This window comes from Paramormyrops kingsleyae, chromosome 19 (assembly GCF_048594095.1).
Source record: "Paramormyrops kingsleyae isolate MSU_618 chromosome 19, PKINGS_0.4, whole genome shotgun sequence".
In the NCBI taxonomy this organism is placed as follows: domain Eukaryota; kingdom Metazoa; phylum Chordata; class Actinopteri; order Osteoglossiformes; family Mormyridae; genus Paramormyrops; species Paramormyrops kingsleyae.
Genome location: NC_132815.1, coordinates 7,432,860 through 7,456,718, shown reverse-complemented (window position 1 = coordinate 7,456,718; position 23,859 = coordinate 7,432,860). Strand labels below are relative to the sequence as shown.

The window sequence follows — 23,859 nt, the reverse complement described above, 5'->3', positions numbered from 1 at the left end:
GTCCGGACCCTATCACAGAGATTATAGGCACAAGGCAGGGAACGACCCAGGATGGGGCGCCAACCCATCGCAGGACACAGAGAGGGCCGTGATGATTGGAAGAGTTGGAGTTAAGACAGGAGGTGGACAGTGTGCAATATCATGGATGTACTCAATAATCACAACACTACTTTTCATTGGGGAGCTTGATGACCTACAAAGAGGACAGGATATTCTGGTGAAATGCTGTCTGTCCAGTTGCCAGGAGATGATTTGGTTTGATGGTACATGTTAATAAAACTCATTCATAATAAAAAAGTACAAAAAAAAAAAATAATAATAATAAATGTTCTGTATATCTGTCTCGTTTGTCTAAAACCTGTTACAGTGCAATTTCAGAATTCTCTATTGTCATGTTGACATACCACCTACGGTTATTGTAAGCCACCCACAAATTCCCTGCATATTTGATCATCTTTATTAAGTACGACGGAGTTTGTGTTATTCATACATATTACTAAAAGTAATGGCCCAGAGATAGAATCATGTGGCACTCCATTAATTTCACTGGAGTGAACTGAGTGAACACCTATTGATGTCACGTCCATTTTCCAGTACTAAGGTACATTGAGTACATTGATGTTCTGTCTCCAAACTGAGTTGTTTGATATTCAACAGAGAGAGAAGACAGTAGGTTTATGCAAAATCTGCATTAGATTACTCTTAATCGCAGTAAAATTAATTGTTCAACAGTTTGTATTATTTTCACTTATGTATTGATTAGTGTTACTTTTTCCAGTCTAAAGCTACTATCCACTGGAGTAAAAACTGTTTGACATGACATTTGTATCTATTAATATAGCTTTGGGGAAAAAAAACAAAAACATCAGGCAGTTGTAATTTATTTGAGTAAAGACTAAACAAACACGGCATTACTCTGGTTTCTGATATACTAGTAATGGTCTAAGGCGATATGTAGTATAGTGTGAATCCAATCCCCGTTTGTGTGACTATTTTCTATAAATTCCCCTGTAAACCCTGCTGAAACACAAAGGTTGTCTTTGGGGATGTCCACGGACACAAATGGTGATCAAACTGGCTTCCTTATTTGAAGGGTCAGGCGGTATAGTGCAATACAGCTCTGCAATATTGTTTTGAGGCTCTCTGCCTTGCAGTTATGGTCATTGCATAAATGTGATTTTGCTATTAATAACAGATCCCCCTTCTATGAGCACTAGAGTTTACAGTTACATGCGGACATTGGATCAGGTCAAAGGTAAAACAGCAATTCAAGTTCAACAGTCTCATCTAGTTGAAATTCATTGCTAATCCCAACATATAAAAACTATAAATATTGCATGCTACTTTAAATATTACATGTCAAGTATCCAGCTGTCAGTAATTCAATCATCAGCATAAACTCATTTTGTATCCTTAAAGCTCAAAGTTTACAAAAGCCTGAAGCGATTCACCCACATACTGCAAATAATAAAATATGAAAATATTAAATTATTGTCATTATATAAAAAAGTAACATTTACAAATGCTATTAATAGTTAAAAATCAATATGTTGTGACTTTTTTAGATCTCTATCCACATCACTAGACAGGAGTGTTGCATACCGAAAGTTGGATGGATGGATGATGGATGGATGGATGGATGCTTCTATAGGACAGTGTGCTAAGGTGTGTTGTGTTTCACTGTTTAGGCACAACATGTTTTCTGCATACATCCCTCAGTCTGATCCGTTAAGGTAATTTCCTTTCTGTTTTAATTTTGCTTGGGTTTGTTATATATTCGGCATGAAATAATAATAACAATAATATATACTAAAGAAAGTCATCATTGTTATAGGTGTTCTTAAACACCATAACCTAACTTTCATTTGTTTTCCAACAACATTGCTTAATCAATTCTTTGAAAACTGTCACATGTATAAATACAAAGATATAAGTGTAACTGACTGCAAGAGTCACATGTTTTACCAGCTCTAGCTGTTTGCCATGTTCTTATGGTGGCTAAAAGTGTAATGATTTGCTGGTATATTGGACAAGGCGTTTCGCACATTTCCGAAACCAAACTCAGGGCACGGGGCCACCGTGGAAGGGTGGGTCAAAGTTACCGTTCCACCGATTTCGCCACAAAGGGGCGGAGCCTGGGTCCTGAGGTGGCCAGGGCAGATGACCTTTGCAACTCATCATGAGACAGGCAGCCTTCGAGGGTCCAAAGGTGATGAAGGCAAGGCGTCACGTGGCCTGGCCGCACCGAGTCTATCTGTATGGTGGGTGGGCGAGGCGCGTCTATGGAACAGAATTAAAAAGAGGACCTCTGGTTGAAAACAAACAGCAATACGGCGAATACAAGGTGGTGTTAGAGGAGAACGCCAGCAAACTGCCTCCGACTTTGGCGTGTAGTCGGCGTGAAGCCAGGCCTGATCAGAAACACTGGAGTAGGAAAAACAAGAGCCTCACACCATCGCCCTCAGCAACCACCCCCACCCCCCACCCCCCACCCCCCATACACATAAGCCAGACAGCTGCTGAAGCCCAGTTAAAGGGATAGCACCTTTTTTCAGAGCTCCATTTGGATCTGAGGTGTAAAATCTCACCAAATAAACATGTTTCCAAATGTGGTGTGTGAGGCACAGAGTGGGGGGGCGGGGAGGGGCAAGGCGGTGGGGGGGGGGGGGGGGGAACAAACCCCTTTTGGAGACTGATTGCTTTCCAGGGAGATTGAGCGAGTATCATTGGGGCATGCTGAGATGTCAGAGTGAATCTTAAAATGGTGTGGGGGAGGGGGGGGGGAAGCAGCCACCTTTTACTGAAATGTAGTCTTTAAAAGAGAGCATGATTAAAGCTTGTTTTTCCCTGTGACCTTGGGGATCACGAGGACTTGACCCAGCTCTCTGCAGCAGTAAGGGCCCGAGGGGGTCTGACGCCAGCCTGTTTTAAATTGATGTATTCACTTGGAATATCAATTCAGACTAGTTTGGACTGTGTTTAGATTATAGACAATATAATAGGGCCACACTGGACCCTCGTGTTAAATCACAGGAGCCGCAGTCGGCAGTGGCTACAGAGTTAAGATGTAAATAAACAGCTGACTGATTACGTCCTTCGCCTGGGGCAAAAACATGGTGCGTCTGTTTGTTTTAATAACAATACTGCGGCTTGACACACTTGAATATACAAGCTGTTTCCAAACAAGAAAATAAGACAGTTACCCTAATTCACATGTGCCTCATTTCCATTTATTGTTTCTTATTAGGAAAGCAGCAAAAAGCAAAGTATGGCTGGGATATCAATGAACTGAAAGTGAAAATGGTTGGTGTCAACAAGCCTCGGCTGTCAGCGATGGCCAGTGGCTTTCAATCCCGTCCCACGTGAATCGGTACCAGTCACAACACACGGCGTGCAATTTTTCAGCGGTGAAGCAGTTCACGTTAATGTGTCATTTATTCACTTGTTTGTTTGTTTGTTTTTTAATTTTGCACAAGAATATCCATAATAATTCGGCGTCCTGTGTCTTATCCTTGGTTTTACATTCATTTGCATTTACATTTACAGCATTTGGCAGACGCCTTTAGCCAGAGCGACTTACGTAAGTGCTTAGGACTCATCAGTGAATCCATTCTGGTACTGGTTCAACAGAACCCAACTAAGAATACTATCACTCTAAAAAACTCTGTTAGCAAGCAATATAGTTTTTTTTAGATTTACTTTTATTTATTTATTTTTTTTAATAAGAATATAATCCTGGAAGTGCTAATCCAAGTACTTCTGCAAGAGTTTATTTTGCTTTAGCTATCCATCTTAATTTTTGGTTTGTTATATATTCTGTATATAATAATAATAATAATAATAATAATAATAATATGGTTTTGGTGCTTGCAGAGTTAACAAATCCTAAGGTAAAGGTTTGGCTTTTGGCTGTAGCGTTACCGTGTGTGTTTGGGGGAGGTGTGTTAGGATGAGAGTGAAACATCTGAAATCTCACACAAAATAATTAACAAGTACGTCGCAGTCCTGGGGCTAAAGTGCTGGAACGTCTTCTCAGCTCTGCGTCTGACATAGACGAGCGAGAACACCACTGGGAGCCCAAGCTGGTGTGAACCCGGAGCATATTAGAGGTGCCTTGCTACATATGTTCTGAAGCACAGTGTTCAATGTCCACCCACCAGCAGATAAGACTTCTTTGCATTGCCAGGTTTGTTTTTCACTGGGGGAAGACCTTCAATCACCTTTAATTGTTTTGAAAGCCGTTTTCACGCCAGTATTGTCACAGAACTCCTGCGTCCCCATAAACCAAGATTTGTTGCCTCAGAAGGCCCAAATGTTTCATGGGACCATGAAAAGTTCCTTGACTTTACAAGAATTTTGGGCTCACCTTTTGACCCCCGGCACGTGCTCCCAGTCCTGGACCCCCTCAAGAGGGACAGTTTCTGTGAGGTAACTCTGTAAACATGTTTATGATGAGTATACAGAACGTTTCCATGCATTCTATCTCTGAAAGAAATTGTCTTCAGTCAGCCCCCCTCCCCACACACACACACACACTACCACCACCCCCACCAGCTCATCTCCTGTGTTATAATTATATTCAACTCATTACAAATACTACTTCAGACTAATATTTGTGTATTTACATAGTCTATTACTAAACACTTATTCCAATAAAAATTTTCAATCAGAGAACACGCAAACTACAAATTCCGTCCAAATTGCAAGACCTTAACGTAGCCTAGTGTATTTGTGGTATGCAAATATATGAAGGTTTATTTAATAAATGTAAGCCATCTGTGGTCCTTTCTGTCACAATGTGAAGCTTTGTAGATTCAGTCATGTTACAACATAATAAGCATCCTATAGAAATGCTGTTCACTCATCATTAGCTGTGTGTGTGTCTGTGAGGCAAGGGTGAATCACCCTGTAAGTTTTATGGCTATAAACATTTGTCATAATTTTTTGCTATGGTTGCCTGGCAACATGTGAGAGACAAGACAGATAAGTATGGGAGAATAGCCTACACTGCTCTAATCGAGTGGCTAATTATTATGTAGCTAAATTTAATGCAAAGAGTCCTTAATCTTCTTACTGAATTCAAATGACATGCATCCACGTCACTAAATAGCAGGAGAGACCTGAGCACCAAATTTAATTAATCTTGAATAATCACTTTTCATTTGTGTTGTATTAGATATCGTCAAGAAGTTATTGAAATTTTTCATGTTGTCATGACAGGCCTGTCTTGTACGGCCTTGTACTGAAAATTCATGTTGATGCGTGTGGCACCTCAGCGTAAACCACAATGAAATTAGATTCAGACACCTTATTGTTTGCATGTGATTTGTTTGCAGTTGAAAGCATCACTGGGAACAAAGTAATAACTTAACTGTGTTTAAAGACTGCATTTATTACTACATCCTCTGGGTTAAGAAGGCCTGAGTTACGCACAACTTTTACTTACATACAGACTGCCATATTGGCTTATATACAAAATTTTCAGTTAAATACAATCGTTGTTAGTAATGAGCTTAAGCGCTACTTTCTGGCGCTCGTTAAAGCATTCATAGGCTCAAGGTACAAGGTACAGCACAGTACCATGCATAGTTACTTTTATTATTACTGTAAAACAACAATGACAACAATTATTATTATTGCTGTTGTTGTTGTTTTTAGGTTGATATGTACCGTCATCATGTATTGCTCAGACTTACCTATAAATTCGACTTACAGCCCCGCCCAGGGAATGGATCTCGTCCGTTATCTGGTACTGCCTGTACACTGTACGGTCACTGGCATATCTCTCTATCTGCTATATTTAAAAAAGCAAAAAGTTATTTTCAGCGCAACATTGTAGTATAAATGTGTCCTTAGCAGGCAGCACGGAATGTGCTGTGAAGTCTTTGCTTAAGACATCAACCATCCAAGACAACAGATGTTTGGCCCAGAATTTCACAATTCTCCCAGGTCACGCATTCTGGTTAATGTGGTGTGGGTGAGATTCCTTCTTTGTCTTCCCCATAGTCCTGACAGCATCCTCTGCTGTCATGATTAAATGACAATGTTGGTATGTAGAAAGAAAAAGAAAAATCACTGCATGCTATTTTTGGCAGAGTTAAGTAAGCCTCCACGTCATATCAATATGGGAAAATTGGGCTTGCAGTGTTTAATTTCAAGGTATATAATTATAAAAAAGTATCTCAAAATGGACTCCAAGAATTCTAATGGCTAATAATTTATATTTAGCTAATAATTGTTAAATTGAATTGATAAGGTGAAGATATATTCTATATATTGTGGAACAGAGGTACCCCTTACTAAAATGTCATGAATTGGGTAAAGGGTATAACTCATTATGCAGCATAATTTGATAGTTGGGATTCAACAGCAGAGTTCTGATGGTATTTCAAGCAAAGCAAGTTAGTTCTTTTCAAATCGTAGCCAGATTCCATTGTAATTCTGTTACCATAGAACTAGCCATATATAATTTATATTTATATATACTTCTTTACAAGAAAGGAAGCAGAATATATTATAAATGCATATCCTTTGAGAGCCATGGAAAATGCATGTCACAGTCTTTCATGTCTCACTGTGCGCCTACTAATCCTGAACTGAAGCACGTCTAAAACACTGCTTTAATTAAATCACTTCTCCGTAATGAATAAAATATCACCATGCCGCATCCAAATTGATTTGGAAAGTGCCCGCACTGCACAGGTGGCTTGCTGTTGTTTCAGTTGCAGTAGGACTTCAAAGGAATGAAAGCCAGCACTGCTAACTGGATGGGAAATGCAGTGCTGTGTCAGGCGTCTGTCTGGGGTAATATGTCGACATAACGTTCACTGTCCATTCATTACAGAAGCTGGACTGAATGTGTGCTACTTGTGTGTGTGCTACTTCTGTTAATTTAACTTTATTTAACCAGGGTTCCTGAAACAAGAATAAATTCTACATTGTTTTCCATTCTCAGTTCTCTAATTTATCTTTGGAAGAAACATGTATCACTGGAGACTCAGCTGGATATGGGAAACAGACCTCAACGTCTTGTAGCAGACAAACTGCACCTACCCTCCTGGTATCTCAGGAATTTCTTTGATATCTAAAATTTGGTAAAATTGCATTTTTATTATTTTTTTGTCTCACGTAATTCATGCATCACTCAAATCCACAGAAGGTAGCAACAAAATCTCAAACAGACTTAAAACCAATTAATGATAGGCAGCAATAATTCAAATGGACTGATGAAAAATTAATGTTATACAAGCTCATTTTAAGCAATTAATGTTATAAAATTTCAGGAAATTAGTATGAGAAAAAGCCACAGGGCAAAACGGGGAGAGGAAACAAAAACTCCCAAGAGAAATTCAGGAATCCAGGGGGGGGGGACGCGGCACCCCACCTAACCAGCAACGGTAACTTTATACAATTCCTTAATAATGTGATTTTTTTTAAAGACGATGCTATGTTACAACAGAGTTGGTCCCACACAAAATGTTCTGTTTTTGTTTGAGTGTGCGTGTGTGTTTGTGTGTGTGTGGGTTATGTATGTATTACATTACCAAATGTCCCCACAATGTGATGAAATACCTGTCATTTTCACATTGTGGTGACCAGTTTTTACTTCCCACAAGGGGAAACCCATTTTTTTCAAAAATCTGAAAAAGAAAAAATCAAAAAACTAAAAATGTCAAAAAGTTTTGCGTTTTGTTTGATTACTTATGGTTAAGGTTAGGGCTGGGTGGGGGTTAAGGTTGTCATTGCTGGGATTAGGGTAATAGCCATGGAAATGAATGGGGAGTCCCCACAAAGATATGAATACGTGTGTGAGTGTGTGTGCGTGTGTGTGTGTGTGTACAGCAATGATTATGCAGAACATAGAATAGAACAGGAGGAATGATTCAGTTTGACTCACCATGTGACTTTGTTGATATTGACCTTACGGTTATGAAACTCTGCCGAGAATCTGAACGGCTGTGATGGAATCCGCAACACAGTCCCGAGGTCTTTAGCTGCCTGATCCCCACAAAAGGGGGAGGCCTTTACATAAACAAAGAGGGGTGGAGAGGAGAGACCTCGTACCTGATCCGCCGCATGCGTCCCCAGCCTCGCCCCTCCCCCAGCGCTCCCAGCGCAGACTGCCGTCTTTCCTCTCAATACCTTGGAACCACGCTACTCCAAATGGAAATTTCTCACCAGGTTGTTATGCAAACAGCTTGGCCAAACAAACAGGAATTCACCCTCTGCAGGGTATTTACTGGGTCGTTTAACTGTTTCCTTGGCTCTCGCTGTTGGACTACAGGGATACTCACAACTTGCTTCTTCTCAGAACGTGGCGAGACATTTTATGTGGGTCGTTATCCAATCTTTAATTTAAATCCATAAATTATTTCAATTATTTCAATATTTAATCAACGAACGCAGAATGCTGCTGGTACGCGTGTAAATCAAAAAAATGAACCAACAGTCCATTTTGTCCACTATTCGCACAATTGTAAGATTTCGCTTTTATTATCAAAAAGAACAAGCAAACATTTTTTCGATTAGCCATGTCGATGCAGCCAAGAACTCAGCGAATAAGTAAATCTCTGTTAAATCACGGCCTCACACAAAGCGCGGCGACGCTACAACAGAAACGAAACTAATTTATACTTATTTATGACAGGATTGGCCCGTGAGCCTGTAAACATCCTGTCTTTGCATAATGAAACATATTAGTGAGGCAGCTTGCTCCAGTTCCCTGCTGAGGAAAGGGGCCTCCGCTCTCTGGTCACGTGCTCACGTTCCAATTGCTCCTGACCCTGTGACCCCGGCCTGCTGTTGAGAGCTCATATGACGGCCGTAGGACCGGACCGGATGATTTGAGATGATGGCCAAAGACAGAAGTTGCAATGTGGGACGAAAATACAACGTTATTGCTCAAGCAGGAAGAATGAGTCTTAATAACGTCGTTCCGAAAATATCCCCTGTTCGTATTTTTGGATACGGACCTCTGTCTTTGCTTCATGAAAAGAGCAAGAGAGGCATAAAGTGGCTCACATCTGCGCTGTGAAAATATTTTTCAATCAAATCAAATACAAAGAACAGGAGGCTACACAGAGGAATACAACATCGTCTAATCCTATCACGTTATTTCCTGGGCAGACCTAAGCAGCACTGCAGCTACTGCGCGAAGCTCTCTGTTGCTGATGACAGACGCAATTTCAATCCATGATCTGTATTTTTTATTTTATTTTTTTTGTATTTTCCTTCCAAGCTCAGAAGACCACAATCATAGTATTTTAGAAACATCAGTGTGTCCGTGGTGTGGATATTGCACAAACGCAATGTTCTCACAGGGAATTCACTGCTGTTACACTGTGTCTAATGCTGCTTCTCGTTTTAGGCGTGATGCTGAGTTTTATGCCCCCCACCCCCCCCCACCCTACCCCCCAACACCATTGAAAACATCCATCTCCTCCTATATTGCCCAAAGCCTCCCTGGACCGGTGTCCGTTGTAATATCCAGGTGAAACCTGCACTTCTGAATCCGGGGGTCCATTGTCCCTCACGTCTTAAGCTCAGCATGTCTGATGTTATTACTTAGCCACATGGTTGATGTTTTTACTCCAGGTAACTTGCAACTTTGCAGATTTAAAGGAGATGGGTTTTTTTTTTTTTTATGAAACGCTTGTTCAGTTCTGTGTGCTTCCATGCACGTGAATATGCAGATTTCCGGTTGGAAGTTCCTGTTGCTACCTGCCCATTGCTCGACTGTCTCCCAGGAGTTCATAAACCTTTGGATGCTTGAAAAAAACATCTACAGCATATTTTTATCTTGTCCTCATCTCCTAGACTTATAAACGAAAATCCTTATGGTTAAATGCCCAGTATATTCAGACAACATCTGAAGCGTGGACAGACGGATATGCACATAGTTCCACACTAAGGTATGACACCTTAATTATTTATGAGACTCACAATTATGGAGTGGTCCTCATGTTTAAACCACATCCGGTGCTGCGATGCAGGTCTCGTTATAGACATGTAATGCTGAATATTTAGTCACTGAATTAACTTCAGCCTGTTCAATTATAATCTACTTTCTTTGTTTTGCCTGTCATTAAAGTCATTCTCATGTGACTAAGTTCATCCCAAGCAAAGACAGGGTTTATGTTGCTGTTTCAGTGCATAGATCCCTTTAAAAATTACGATTTTTAATATTACTTATCATCAGGTGTAATCCACAGTGATTTACAGTCATGGCAGCATAGTATTCCTGAAATAATTCAGGTTAATTAAACTTCACAGGGGCGTAACAGCAAGGCTGTTAACCTTCTGGATCTTTGACAATATGGGTCGTTGACAATGGAATCACATGCAGACATGCGTGCACACACACACACACACACACACACACACACATATATATATATATATATATATATATACAGTACTGTGATAATAGCATAATCACACACAAGTGTACAATTACTAAATACATAATATATATAGTACACACACACACACACACATATATATATATATATATATACATGTATAGTATATGACACATGTATTATTCATTTGATCAATCTAATTATACTGTTACGTATAGTGCATTTCTATAACTACATTAATCAGAAATCAAAAACTTGTTATTGTAATTTCTATGTATACGCATACACTCTTGATTTATTGTAAATAAGATCTATTCTATTCTCCTGCTTAAGCTAAGCCAATCACTGATTGATGACAATAAACTTCATTAGTGGAGAAGGCAGCAAATTGTCTAAGGCTTTCAATGCATCAAATACACATATTTTTTCTCAGGTAGGACGGAGAGATCAGCTGTTATACCGTGCGACCGCCTGAACAACAACAACAACCAGCTCCTATGTTGGGGGGGGGGGGAAGGATAGGGGGTTGATGGGAAAAAGCTGTGATAAGTAACACATGGACTCTCCATGTGCTGTGCTGGCTTTGCCCCCCCCCCGCTCCATCTCACAGTTACTGTTTAACCTCCGATTGCTGATCAGGCAGCAGGTAGGCTTTTGGAGCCGCTGTCACGAGGTCACTGCTTGTTTTGCTGGCTGGAGACGGCAAGAGAGGCAGCCCCACGTGACCCAAACACAAACAACGTGACAGCGTTTTCCAGTCCCCCAGACAGAATGCCACGGCAATATCAACTCTTCCACTGGATCTTGTGCACTCAAAAGAAGGAGAGAGAGCCGTGTCACTGGCATCCAGGCAGTTATTTATAAAAATATTTCCTAATACGCTCACAAGCTTGTGCCTGTACTCTCATGTATTCTGTACTGAGGATATATGAGAAGGCAGGACTTTCAAATCACATGTTTGAGCTGTGAGTCAGAATCATTTGGCTTGTTAGCCTCTAGCACAGAATTATGAATAACTTGTTTTGATACCCTTGTGTCCTGTCAACAGGAACTAAACGTGGAACATCAGGATCATGTGTGCAGATAAGGTAAAGGTTTGCCTAGTATAAAAATGGTCATAATTTCAGTTTCAAATGTCTGCGCATTATATTTGCATTCACAGAATAGTCAAACAACCCAATCAAACAAAAACAAAACTAATTTTTAATTGTAGATTTTTAGGTAATGTACACTACCAATCAAAAGTTTTTGCACACACTAAGATTTTCTACATTTGCATGTTACTCACTTAACATTTACTAAAAATACTAAAAGTATTCTTTGCTAACAAATAAATTTATGGTATGTTCACCAGTCTACAGTTACTTAGTGCATTTGAAGTTAAAGGGCAGCCTACAATTTGACTATGCTGTCACCTCACAACCAGTTAACATGATGTCAGACATGCACTGTTATGTACACTACCAGTGAAAAGTTTTGCACACCACAGGTTTTTAACCAGTTTTCCATTTATTTCATAAACTGCAGATTTTTAAGTTCTTGTTAAGCAAATGAAAATGTAATTCAAATTAAACAAGTTTCCTTTATAACATAGAAATGTAACAATGTATGTCTGACATCCTGTTAACTGGTTGTGTGGTGATGGCCACACAAATTCTAGGCTGTCCTTTAACTTTAAATGCACTAGTTAATTGTTTCATCCCATGAAGCAGAGCAGTATTCAATGTCCCATGTAGGATGAATGCCTTGAATTTTCTCTACTGTTATAACTGCTAGAGGAGGTTAGTTTGATGTTTTTCCCACCAATTAAGGTACTCAAATGGTGAACATACTGTACATTTATTTGTTAGCATAGAATATTGAGTATAATTGTTAAGTGAGTAGCATGCAAATGTAGAAAATTTCAGTGTCTGCAAAAGCTTTTGCCTGGGAGCGTATAATGAACTTTGAGCTTCTCTGTATTATGGAATAGAGTGTATTTGGGTAATGATTTGTAAGCTGAAGGTGAAAACTGAAGCTTTGATATGACACTGTAGTGAGTTTGTATGACATTAACAGAAGGAGGACAAACCAGACCAAACATGAACATCACCAGACTATAAGTGCAGGTCTAGACAGAAGTGTTTTTTTAAATGTATTGCTCTTACTGTCTACAGTTTGACATGTGATCCTAAACTCTTCCTCCAATTACGTTATTTTCCACGTTGATGTCATGAGAGATTAACAGATTAACATACTGTATATCTGTCACTCTCTCTGTTGTGGTGCTTTTGTTGGCTGCATAAGTCATCTCCCAGTTCAAAATAAGCATCACATTTAGTGAAAACGCGTTACCGTATACCGTCTTGAAGTGGCCAAAAGAGTATTACTCAGCTGTAATGGAAGACGAAGGGCAACCAAGGGAACAGAGAGTTAAAAGAGAAAGGAGTCAGGGAAAGAGGCTCCATTTGCGGGAGTCGCCACGCAAACTATAGAGTAGCAGTCAATCCGTGGCAAGACCATATATTGGTTTGTGAGGTTCGATTAAAAGATAGCAGGATAAAGAGCCCTTTCCAACCTGGCCCACTGATTTACTATGAGGCATAAAACGGTGCGCTCGAGTTCTATGAAATCATGCTGACCCTCAGGTTTATTGCTGGCCCGCGCTGATCAGGGCGACTGGACGTTATAGCAGACAGTGCCGTCTGCGATCTGTGTCTTCAGAAAGCTCTCCCCTCTTCATAGGCGGAGGAGAGTGCAAAACGTGAGCTGCACCTGGGGCAGTTAGCGAGCCGCTTTCCTTCCCGTTTGTAACATCGCGTGCGTAAGAGCCAGGCAGAAGGCTTCCCGCGGCCGTGATGCGCAGTAGGCTCCAGACATATGGCTTAGTGGTTATGGGCTCATTAGTTTGATTCCCCGCTGGGGCTGATTCGAGCCTGACGTTCAGATTAAGAAGCCGAGGAATGCCATTGTCCTATTGGATTCGGGAGCCGTAATGAAACTTCAGAAGCAGACGGGACCACTCCAGAATAAGAGCCAGTACAGGATGGAAATCTGTTAATCAGAAAGGAATCAAATGGAAGACAAGCATCCCCTTTCACAAGCAAAGTGTATCATTTAGGCCAAACCACACAGGGACTGCTCACAGCTATTACAGCATATTACCTTGTGTACATAGGATGGTATCTCCTGAAAGCTTAAGTAGATGGAGTTTACTTGTTTAGTGAATATTTATTTAGATGTAGCAAGTTTATTATACAATTACCTCTGCAATACAGTGAACTTCATTTGGGCAAAATCAACTAAGTAATGCCTGAAATCATTTATATACACGAGTGGCCAAAATTGTGGAAACACCTAGTATTTTTGGCTTTAAAAAATACTACACGATTATCGGCGGTAATGTTTATATACAATCAAAGAATGTTTACAAATATCATACGCTGGGCGATTAAATAAATAACTGGAGCAACTGGAATAAAGTTCTGCAATCTGCAGTGTTTCCACAATTCTGGCCACTAGTGTACATTTTTTTTCCTAGAAAATGCCCCAGGATTACTGGGCAGAACATATTTATTGCCATTTATGCTGAAATGAATAATTTAAATATACTCAAGTCAAAGGAATGATGTAAAAACAGGAAATTCAGCCACGAAGCCTGTTTGTGCAAAGTTAAAAAATGGCCCAATGTTCCCTTCCAGGGCTCCCTCCAAACCAGTGACGTCTTGCATACCAATTTGCTATTAGCCGGATGCGGACTTTAACGTTCCCTCTCGGGGTCGCCACTCTGACCTGTCCATATTTCAATCTTCAGTTATAAATTACTGTACCTGTTGTTTTGTTCCTGAGGGTATATGGGAAAACATCTCTCTTCTTGTAAAACAAAGTAATAAATGCAAGGTAGTTTTTCCGGAATTGCTGAGAGCCCAATTATGGCTTCAGGTAGGTTTTGATGGTGCACAGATTGGAGAAAAAATACTATATTATGCATAATGCTGGAGTCAACGCTGAATTAAAAAAAAAAATCTGTCAGTATGATAGCGTGTGAAATCCACAGTGGAACTATATTGTTACAATCCATGCTCTGCAAATGCTTGTCATTATGACCTAAATTCTGACATATAGAATCTACAGGGTATTTATGATGCCCTGGGTTCTTAGACTGTAAAGCTAAATTAAAATGAAACATCTGGAAAGATCCTGTGCACAGCTAATGTCAGCTTGACAAATGCTATGTGCTCAATGATAAATCCATTCATAGAGACTGCATTATCACATCTCTCACTTTAGTGCATTTTATGCAATAATGGTAACTGTTTATTCCACTATTAACATGATGACACCAAGTTAAAAAAATCCCCCCCCCATCTATAGATTGTACAATGATAAAACTGAGAAAAATATGTGTGTGTGTGTGTGTGTGTGGATTATGTTTATATTACATTGTGGGGACCAAATGTTCCCCACAATGTAATAAAAACCTGTTATTTTGACATTGTGGGGACCATTTTTCATCTGTGAATGGAATCAAAAAAGTAAAACGTATTTTGTTTGGTTACTTATGGTGAAGGTTAGGGCTGGGTAGGGGTAAATGTCGTCATGTTGGGATTAGAGTTTTCCCCATAGAAATGAATGGAGAGTCCCCACAATGATATCATTACAAACCTGTGTGTGTGTGTGTTTGGCTTATGCATCTCTGGCTTTGATAATACTTCCAGTCGAGTAGCAGTATATTACAGTATTGAGGAACAGGAGTAATGTAGCCATGACATAACAGAAATCATGTGTTAAGCTTAAGAAGAATAGATATATTTTAGTATATATTTAATATTACTTTACCTGCGGCTACTATCCAAGAAGACATGTAGTGCCTGTATGTGTTTATTTTTTCATTAACTCAAAGATGAAAGTGAGTATTAACCATGACAAATTAGAGACATGAAGCAGTCAAAAAAAAAAACTGCACTCAGCTTTTAAAATAGCCTATTGTAATGTGAAAGGCCTCTTTTCAGTTCCTTTCATTCAGAATCTTGTACAGTCAGTCAACCTTGAATTGCCGCCTAAGAACATGACAGGCAGGATAAAAAGCAAACCATCTTACATCCTTCATAATTTAAATTAACTAATTATAGGGGGCTATTCAGATAACCTGCTCTCTTACAGTAATGGCTATGTTAGATAGAGTAGCCTTGTCCAAGAGCATTATAAAGTGAGCACTTCCTGAATATCAGCCAGCAAAGACATCTGAGGTTGACCACAATTGCGTCTGTAGAGCAAGTTTCTGAATGGCATCTGTATGCTAGAGAAATTAGCCAGTAAGAGTAACCCGATGAACCGGCCGAAGCACATCTGCACCCTCCATCTTTAGTAGCTGGAGTTTCTTTACTGCCTTGGACACCTGTATACTAAGGAGGACGTCGGTGTCCTACAGCTCGCCCAGCGCTGTCACCTTCCAGCGTGTCCCCATCTCCGTCCGTCAGGCCTGGCGAGTAAACATCAGGATGCATAACCCCTAACCCTCCAACACTCAGACACCCAGCCCCATTCCGGTCTTACTCTCTACACTACTAGTGCTGCAGTGATGCAGTGATGCAGTGAAGATTCTTTCCAAATTGTAAATGTGCCCTAATTTCCTCGTCTTTCTTTGGCTCCCCTCCACTTCCTTGGTTTTTTTTTTTCCAGTTTCACGCCTGTAAGGAAAAGGGCTGCCCACCACAATCCCTCAACCCCCCCCCAGACTTTTAACGTGGCAGTTATACAGTACCCCCGCCCCCCACCCCCAGCCAGCAGTGCTCTCCAGATGAATGGCTCGCTCAGAATGTCTAAGCATTCCTTTGCATTTATTTCTGCAGTGCCTTTCTATCTACCACTCAGTCAGCCGAGTGTCCTCACATAGCTCTCCTTCACGCTCAGTCAAAACACTGTCGCTTTTCAAAAACTCACACAAAACACTCCATGGCACTAGAGGAACATGGAGCCGGGCCACTTCAAACTCATTCTTTGTGTCAGCACACAGCGGAATTTGATTATAATGCATATTTGAAATACACTGTTCTTGTCTTGTAGGTTAAATTACCACTAGGGTCTCCTCATCACTTACTGCATTTGTTTTGACACAAAGGTTTGGCTTCTGAAACAATAAGCCTGTTAAAACATCAAACTGCATCCTTTTCTTTCTTTTTTTTTTTACCAGGAAATGCAACAACTCCAAATTTTAGAAATATGATATAATGATGTGTGATACAAATTCACATGCAAATAAAGCATAACTAATATGCACAAAAATCAATTATATGTACATATACACATAATAATTACATTGAAATATACATATATAATGGAACAAAGGGATTAGAGATAGTTTCGGTTAGTTTATATACATGGATTAGCAATGCTACTGGAATTCTTTGTCTCTGTGTCTAGTAACCCAAGACGACCGAGTGCATGCTAAAACAAATGGCCACCCCGTTAACATTATTAAGTTGTGTTTCCTTTTTTAACCTGGTATTTGCACTCATGCATTGCTAATTTGTTTCCAATCCGGGCGCGTTAATTTGGAGCGCGGTCCATATTTAGACGGCCTGAGACGCAGCGAGCCCCGCGGATCCGCAGCGGGGGGGTGTTTGCTTGCTGCAGTGGGCATGGTCGGGCTGAGGTGAATAGGTTTGTTTACAGGGCAGTGACGCCTCTCACGTCCCGTCTTTGGGGACCGTGTGCTGGGAGTCGCGTACGGCACTCAAGCGGCGCACGTCTGGGAACCGGAGCAGGGCGCTTTGCAAAACGCGGAGCGCCGCTCCGGAACCTCCGTCAAGCAAATACGACCACGGCCGCAGTCACATCGGATCACAGATGTAGCACTTTGTCAGGCGGTGAATAAATCACGTTAGGCAGCTTTTCTGCGGCTGTAATGGAAATGTGGAATATATCACGTTAAGCAGCGGGAACTTTAAACACACGCACACACACACACACACAAACACAGACAGATACATACATATATTTCTGGAGGTAAACACGCACAAATATACATGCATACATAATAACATATACTCTATATTCCTGCTTAGAAATCTGAGTGTGTGTTTTCATTTTGTTATATGTGTTTTCATATTGATATAATAATGCAAAGATTGCAGATTCCCTTTATCTTTTCACAGCGCTGCTCTTTTGTAGCCATGAAACGCGATTCCATGATTTTCTTTCTTTCCCCTCCGATGCCTTCACGAACAGAAATAGCTGCAGTGAGGTAATGGTCTCCGGCGTCGCTGTACGGAATCCGCTCCACGTTTTGCACGATTCTGGATCCGGACTCGGGCTTTTGTGACGCTCCGCCCCTGGATGATTGTATATCAGCACCGGCCAAAAGCGCCTTGAGCACTTTTATATGTTCGCACAGGGTGCGGAGGCTCTAAGCATCGGCGGTCTATGCAAGTGGCGATTCTGGACTGCAGATTACATTTAGTTGCTGGACTTTTTCACGGAGCTGACAGCGATACTTTACTACCAGGAGATCTAGCCAAGGAGGTAATTTGGTTTAATTCTGATTTTTGCGCACACGTGAAGTCAAAATCGCGGGAAGGAGTTTTAATTTTCCTTTTTTTGCGGAAGTCGCCGCTTTCATATAAAAGTTGTCTCAAGTTGTGGTTAATTGTTACCTGCTTTGGTAGTTATTTTGTGCATTTGTTGCATTGTCTTTATTAAGAAGCTGCTTTGTTTCACACAGTTGCCTAACACACGATGTGTGGTTTTTCACTTAGTTGACGTGTAATTTATCTTAAGGCGCTGATACGGCGTCTGTTTCATATTTATGCATCTGTACAGGAACAAATAAACCCGCCTTTCATAGTTTTTTACTGTCGTGGGTCTTCAAGCGGGAGTTTTCTCCGGGACGCGTGGGAACTACTTTAATGTTTCATTTTTTTATATAAATATATTGTTTGTTTGTTTATTTGTAGACAGGGGGGAATGGCAGACCGCATGATGGCTATGAACCATGGACGATTCCCCGAAGCTGTTAATGGTCTTCATCACCACCAACAAGCGCGTCGGATGGGAATGGGCCAGTTTTCAAACCCGCATCACCATCAGCAGCAGCAGCAACAGCAGCAGCAGCAGCATGGCTACAGTGGGTTAATGGGCGATCATTTGCACTACGGAGGGGGGAATGTAAACTCAAACCACGGGATCCGGCATCCTATAGGCTCTGGGAATGTAAACGGAGGACATGCGAGCGCCACGATGCCCCAAGCCGCCCGCTACGGCTCCCACTACGTGGGTAGCGGTCAAGGACAACTGCCGGCCAGCATGCAGCTGCAGAAGCTGAACACGCCGTATTACAGCCACCTCACGCAACCCTCTCATCACCATTACATGCCCGATCTGCATCCTGCAAGCCATCAGATTAACGGGCACGGACAGCAATTCAGAGACAACAACCCGAAACTCAGCAGCCTGCCCACGCCGGCGCATCATGTGCCCGCAGCAATACTGCCCCCCAACGTCATCGACACGGATTTTCTGGACGAGGAGGTCTTGATGTCTTTGGTCATAGAAATGGGACTGGACCGCATCAAGGAGCTACCGGAACTATGGTTGGGACAAAACGAGTTTGATTTCATGACAGACTTCGTGTGCAAACAACAGCCGAGCCGAGTCAGCTGCTGATCCCACCAAGAGGACTGGTATTTTTAATTTGCTCATATGACTTTAAAAACATTCCCCCCTTTTTATCCGGTAGCTATGATTCAATCACTTTCATAAAACATATTCAGCGCGGAGAAGGAAGATATCTACCACCTATTCATGATTATTTTATCCCTCTAAGATTTAGAGGTGCTTCTTGTAAATCGTATGCGACATGGAGAGAGATTGGTATGACATATAGAAGTGTACGCCATCGCAAGGACTTTTTCCCTGTTTTTTGTTCAGAGTAAATGGTTTCTTAGTCCATGCTATGCATCATGGCTTGATTACGCGAAACTTTGGAGAATTAAGTTGGTTTTGCGGTCCTTGAAATTCGTTAAGGAAAAAAAAGCACAATTGAATTGTGTAACATACCCTGCTAACGGTACAACTGCTGTGCTCCGTCAAATATTTATTTTACTGCATCGTTTAAACATTTTTGGATTAGAGATGTTAAATTAATATAAATTAAAACATTATTCGAAATTTTGTAAGTGGTTATTAAACATGCTTGTAGGCAAGTACTGTGTAATTGTTCCAGACAATAATATACTGTACAATTTAGTGGCCATATACTTACCCGATATCTGTGCTGTTAAATGATTTGTCTGATTACCAAGGAAGAAAACTCCTTAAGATGTGTCGGCATGTTTTCATTTTGTCCTCCTGCTGAAATGTTTATGATGTTTAGAGTTACTCATGTCAGTGAAACGAGTCTTGAGGTTATTTCGGAAATGTGTCGAGATTAACTTTTTTTTAAGGGAATCACATTTGCAGACGTTTAGGGAGGGGAGAGTAGAATGTGTTTAGATCTCGCTTTATCAGGGGGAATGGCTATGGGCGGGGCCACTCCTTCCTGATCCTCCCCTGGCGATTTTATGTACAGACAATAAAATGGCATGGGACATCTACTACTCATAAAAGCCAAAATCCGCAGAAGTTTCTTCCTTTTTGGTTTTCAGATTTTACACCACTGTGCTTCTTTAGTTTATGCGATACATGGCAATACTACTGTGCTGAGGCTTTCTAGGAAAGTTTGACAGTATTTTTGTACATTTTTAGAAGAAAATATTTAATTTATTATATTTTAATTTGCAAACATTAATAAAGGCTGCTGAAATGCGTCACAGATGGTTATGCGATGTGCTGTTTTTTTTTTTTTTCTTTCAGTTTACGTCTCTGTTGTGACACAGCCGGCCTAAGAATATGCTGTCTGTCCCCAAGCCGTTTTCACTTTGGTCTGTTGTGGCCTCCCGGCCTCCCTGCTGCAATTCTCACATTTATACTGTATTGAAATGCATGCACTTAAGGTGTAAAAATGTCATCTGAGCTATGGGCAATTCTATTTTTGATGAACCTCACACCTTGTTTATAGCACGTCTTGGTATTTCAGGGTCCCTGATTATAAATCAAGTTTCAGATTTATCAAGTATAAAATATGCATATCCTTTGGTTGGGGGGGGGGGGGGTCTCTTATCTTGTAACCTTTGGTAGTGCTATGGTGTTTTTAACAGACAAGTTTTATAATCGGTTTGGTTACCCAAAAAAACTGGGCTTCATTTATTTAATTTCGAATTAAGAGTATTAAGGAAAAGGCCTGATGGAAATCGGCACTGGCCCCAGGTTCCATACTAAGAATGCCACTTAGAACTGTAGGTGATTCTGCATCCTTTGATTCAGCTTCATTGCACCTGTAAGAGGATTTCTGTCCAGGTCTGGTATACATGCTGTCATGTTAAATGTGACATGACATCAGCACTTAGGGGTTTATGTATGTGGGGGCACAATATGTGCTGTTTAGCAGTCAGGTATCTCAGTCCCCCACAGATGAGACCTTGAGTTTGATCTGAGTATGACTTGCCTGTGTGACTGATGTTCTTAACAAAGAGTTCTTGTCTGTACATATACAGTACTCTCAGCAGGCACGACCCCCTTATGTCAAGGGGAAGGTGAGACGTGCGTTCAGAGCTGCCTTTCTACACACCGCTGTCGTTCTGAGCTGTTGTTTTCGCACTTGTGGCCTTCCTGTTAGCTTTAAGGAGTCTGGTCATTCTTCTCTGACCTCTCATTAAGGTGTTTTCAGCTGCAGAAATGCTCCTGAGTGGATTTTTTTTTTTTTTTTTAATTCCACCTTTCCCTGTGGACCCTAGACACTGTAGTGCATGGAAGTCCCGGGAAGGTGGCTATTTCTAACGTACCGAGACCACTGTGTCTGGTACCGACCATCACAGCAAGTTCAGAATCACTTAGATCAGGTGCTTTAGCTGCTCTAATGCTTGGCCACAAGCTAAGTGACCCTTTTGTCCCTGTATAGGGATGCTGTATGTATCTACTTGCAGCCAAACGTTTCACTGTTTGTAGGGACAAATTGATTAACAAGCACTTAATAAGACTTAATAAGAAAGGTGGTCGGTGATTGTATACTTGTTCAGGCTTTGTTTTATGTCTCTGTTTGTGTATGGTGAGCTTATTTTTTGATGATAGAATGGATCCTACGGTTATAGTGGAGATCTCTAATGATTGTGACATTTGACTCGACCCTCTTGCAGTGTCTTAGGAAGTGTGATGGATCCTGTATGGCAGAGGGACGCGACAACGCCACGGAGTGACCATGCCATTTCCCTAGCATTTGTAGCTGTATCCTTGACAAGCCTGTCGGCCTTTACGCCGAGAGAACTGAGAGGCTAAAAGGATGGGGAGCGTGCCGATATCTCCGCAGAAGCTGCTGAAGTCATCAGCTTGTGATTGGAGCTGGACACTTATGCAGATCTATTGTCTCCAGCAGCAGAAGAAGCAGGATAATCTGCCTTACTGCAGAAACGTAGGAAATCGTGATATTCTTCAGAATGCCAACAATAACCACCGTTACATGCTCACGGTTATATCTGCTTATGGCTGATCTCTAATACACTAATTTAACACTCTAAAACAGATTCAAATTATAAAGAGTATCTTAATTTTCTTGGTTAGTCTAAAATGTGCTTTTAAAGCTCTTGCGTTTGCTTCTTCTTGCAGTGTTATACATTTCCCAGGGTGCATCTGGAAGTCAAATACACTATTAGTTACCTTCTCATTAAAACAATGATTCATGTAAAATTTAGGATAATTCAGGGGGTCCCACGGGGACCCATTTTTTGGGACCAAGGGTCGCTTCCCTTTAATTCCGGATTTAACTTCTTCCTGAACGCACTGTTATGTAAATATGAATTTTAGTGCTTTGTCGCATTAATTAGGATGGTGCGTTTCGTTTCTGAGAGATAGAAATGCGGATTCTGTGTATTTTTAAAATAACCCTATGCGTTTGATGCAAACAAATGTAAAAATATACGTGATTAAAATATATTGCAGCTTTGCCCCCTCCCCTATATGACTGATAACTAATACTTGTTGTTCGTTGTGAGCTGTTTTGAAAGTCACCCCCGATGTTGCAATATCAACTGCTATTTGAAGTAGCTTCCTCAAACTTGCTGCCTATAAAAATACTATAAATGTTCTCTGGCTACCTAGCTGGTCAGACTTCATGTACCTTTTAAAAGTCTACTTTACTTTTCGGACATTGCATGCCTAATCACAGTAAAGTGTAACATTTATTAAAATGCATGCGCTTCTTGCCTGGTGCAAAACCCGTTTACGCATAACGTTACTTTATTTTACAGCTATTTTGGTAACATTGTACTTGAGGGGGAACAAAAAAATGTAGTTGTAAACGTTTACTTAATGCAGTAATTATGCAGTAACTAAGTGTTAGTTACATACTGATCCCATATTTGTCGATCATTTATCAATCATGACGGTTCAGGTATTTCATGCAGCAACTATATCAGTTCATTATTTTCTCGAGTCGTGACTGAGTATCTGCCTTACCTTATTTGTATAAGTATAAAGTGTTGCCATTATTTCTGTTCTTCCCCTTTTAAAAAATACTACATTGGCCATTTAAGTGACTGGTGCAAATTTTAAACACATTTTCGGATGGATTACTAACACTCAGTTCTTGCAATTTGTCTCATGATCATTTAGCATGCTTATTTGTTAACATTGTGTCAGTCTCTTGCTAAACATTTTGTGAATGCCCCGTAATACACAGACATGAAAAATAGCTTTGACTGTTACTTATATATAGTCACAAAGCATCACCAGTCTTTATTATGGTATGTCCAATTGTAATTGCAGGGTTTGTTGCACTTGGTTTTAAGCTAAATTAGTCTCACAACACTGATACATTCTTAATGGTTTTGATTGTGGCATTTGTCTATTGGTTTCATAATTATTTCTTTCTGTGCTTTTAACACTGAACAGTGAAGCAGGGAGTTTTGTTCCTGTGGGTGAAAAAATGTTCTTATCAACTGTATTCAGTGCTGCTCAGCCATCAATGAGACCGAAAGCCTCTTCTCTGGATGTCATTGACATTGTCCACGGCAATGGGCCCTCTGCTGTTAACGGCTTCCATGCGAATAGATGCAGATTGGTGGCATTCAATTCCCATTACATGAATGAAACTGGCGATTCATGGTGGCAATTCAGAGATCAATTAGGTGCCGTCCTACCAGTAGGAGATGAGTAAGCAATTAAAAGGCCCATTTGTCTTCATTATACCCTAGAATTGATTGAAGGACTCTCATATTTTACATTTGAATTTATTTATTTGTCATGCACTTTTGCCCAAAACAACTTGCAAGCCAGTACATAGTATTATAAATAGATTAGACAACAAAGGAAATCAACACTACCAAGTAGTCAGTAATTTGTATGTGGTGTTATTTCATACATGAATACAATACTTGTAGTGCCCTTCCCTTTATACAAAACATAGTGCACTAATCTAAGTATATCAACG

At 40.6% G+C, this 23,859-nt stretch overlaps 1 protein-coding gene and 1 long non-coding RNA gene across 2 annotated transcripts; one reads left to right on the top strand and one right to left on the bottom strand.

Moving 5' to 3' along the window:
• Positions 1-874: 874 nt before the first annotated feature.
• Positions 875-5,851, bottom strand: LOC111836125 (uncharacterized). Its single transcript, XR_002836351.2, has 3 exons — positions 5,697-5,851; positions 4,367-4,434; positions 875-2,280 (listed from the first exon to the last, which is right to left on the bottom strand). It is a non-coding gene; the product is annotated as an uncharacterized lncRNA (long non-coding RNA).
• An 11,856-nt stretch (positions 5,852-17,707) lies between these two features.
• On the top strand, positions 17,708-20,151 carry cited2 (Cbp/p300-interacting transactivator, with Glu/Asp-rich carboxy-terminal domain, 2). The gene is made up of 2 exons (XM_023797088.2): positions 17,708-17,864; positions 18,296-20,151. Exon 2 carries the CDS (start codon positions 18,306-18,308, stop codon positions 19,002-19,004), a length of 699 nt encoding a protein of 232 aa, XP_023652856.1. The 5' UTR covers positions 17,708-17,864; positions 18,296-18,305; the 3' UTR covers positions 19,005-20,151.
• Positions 20,152-23,859: the final 3,708 nt, after the last annotated feature.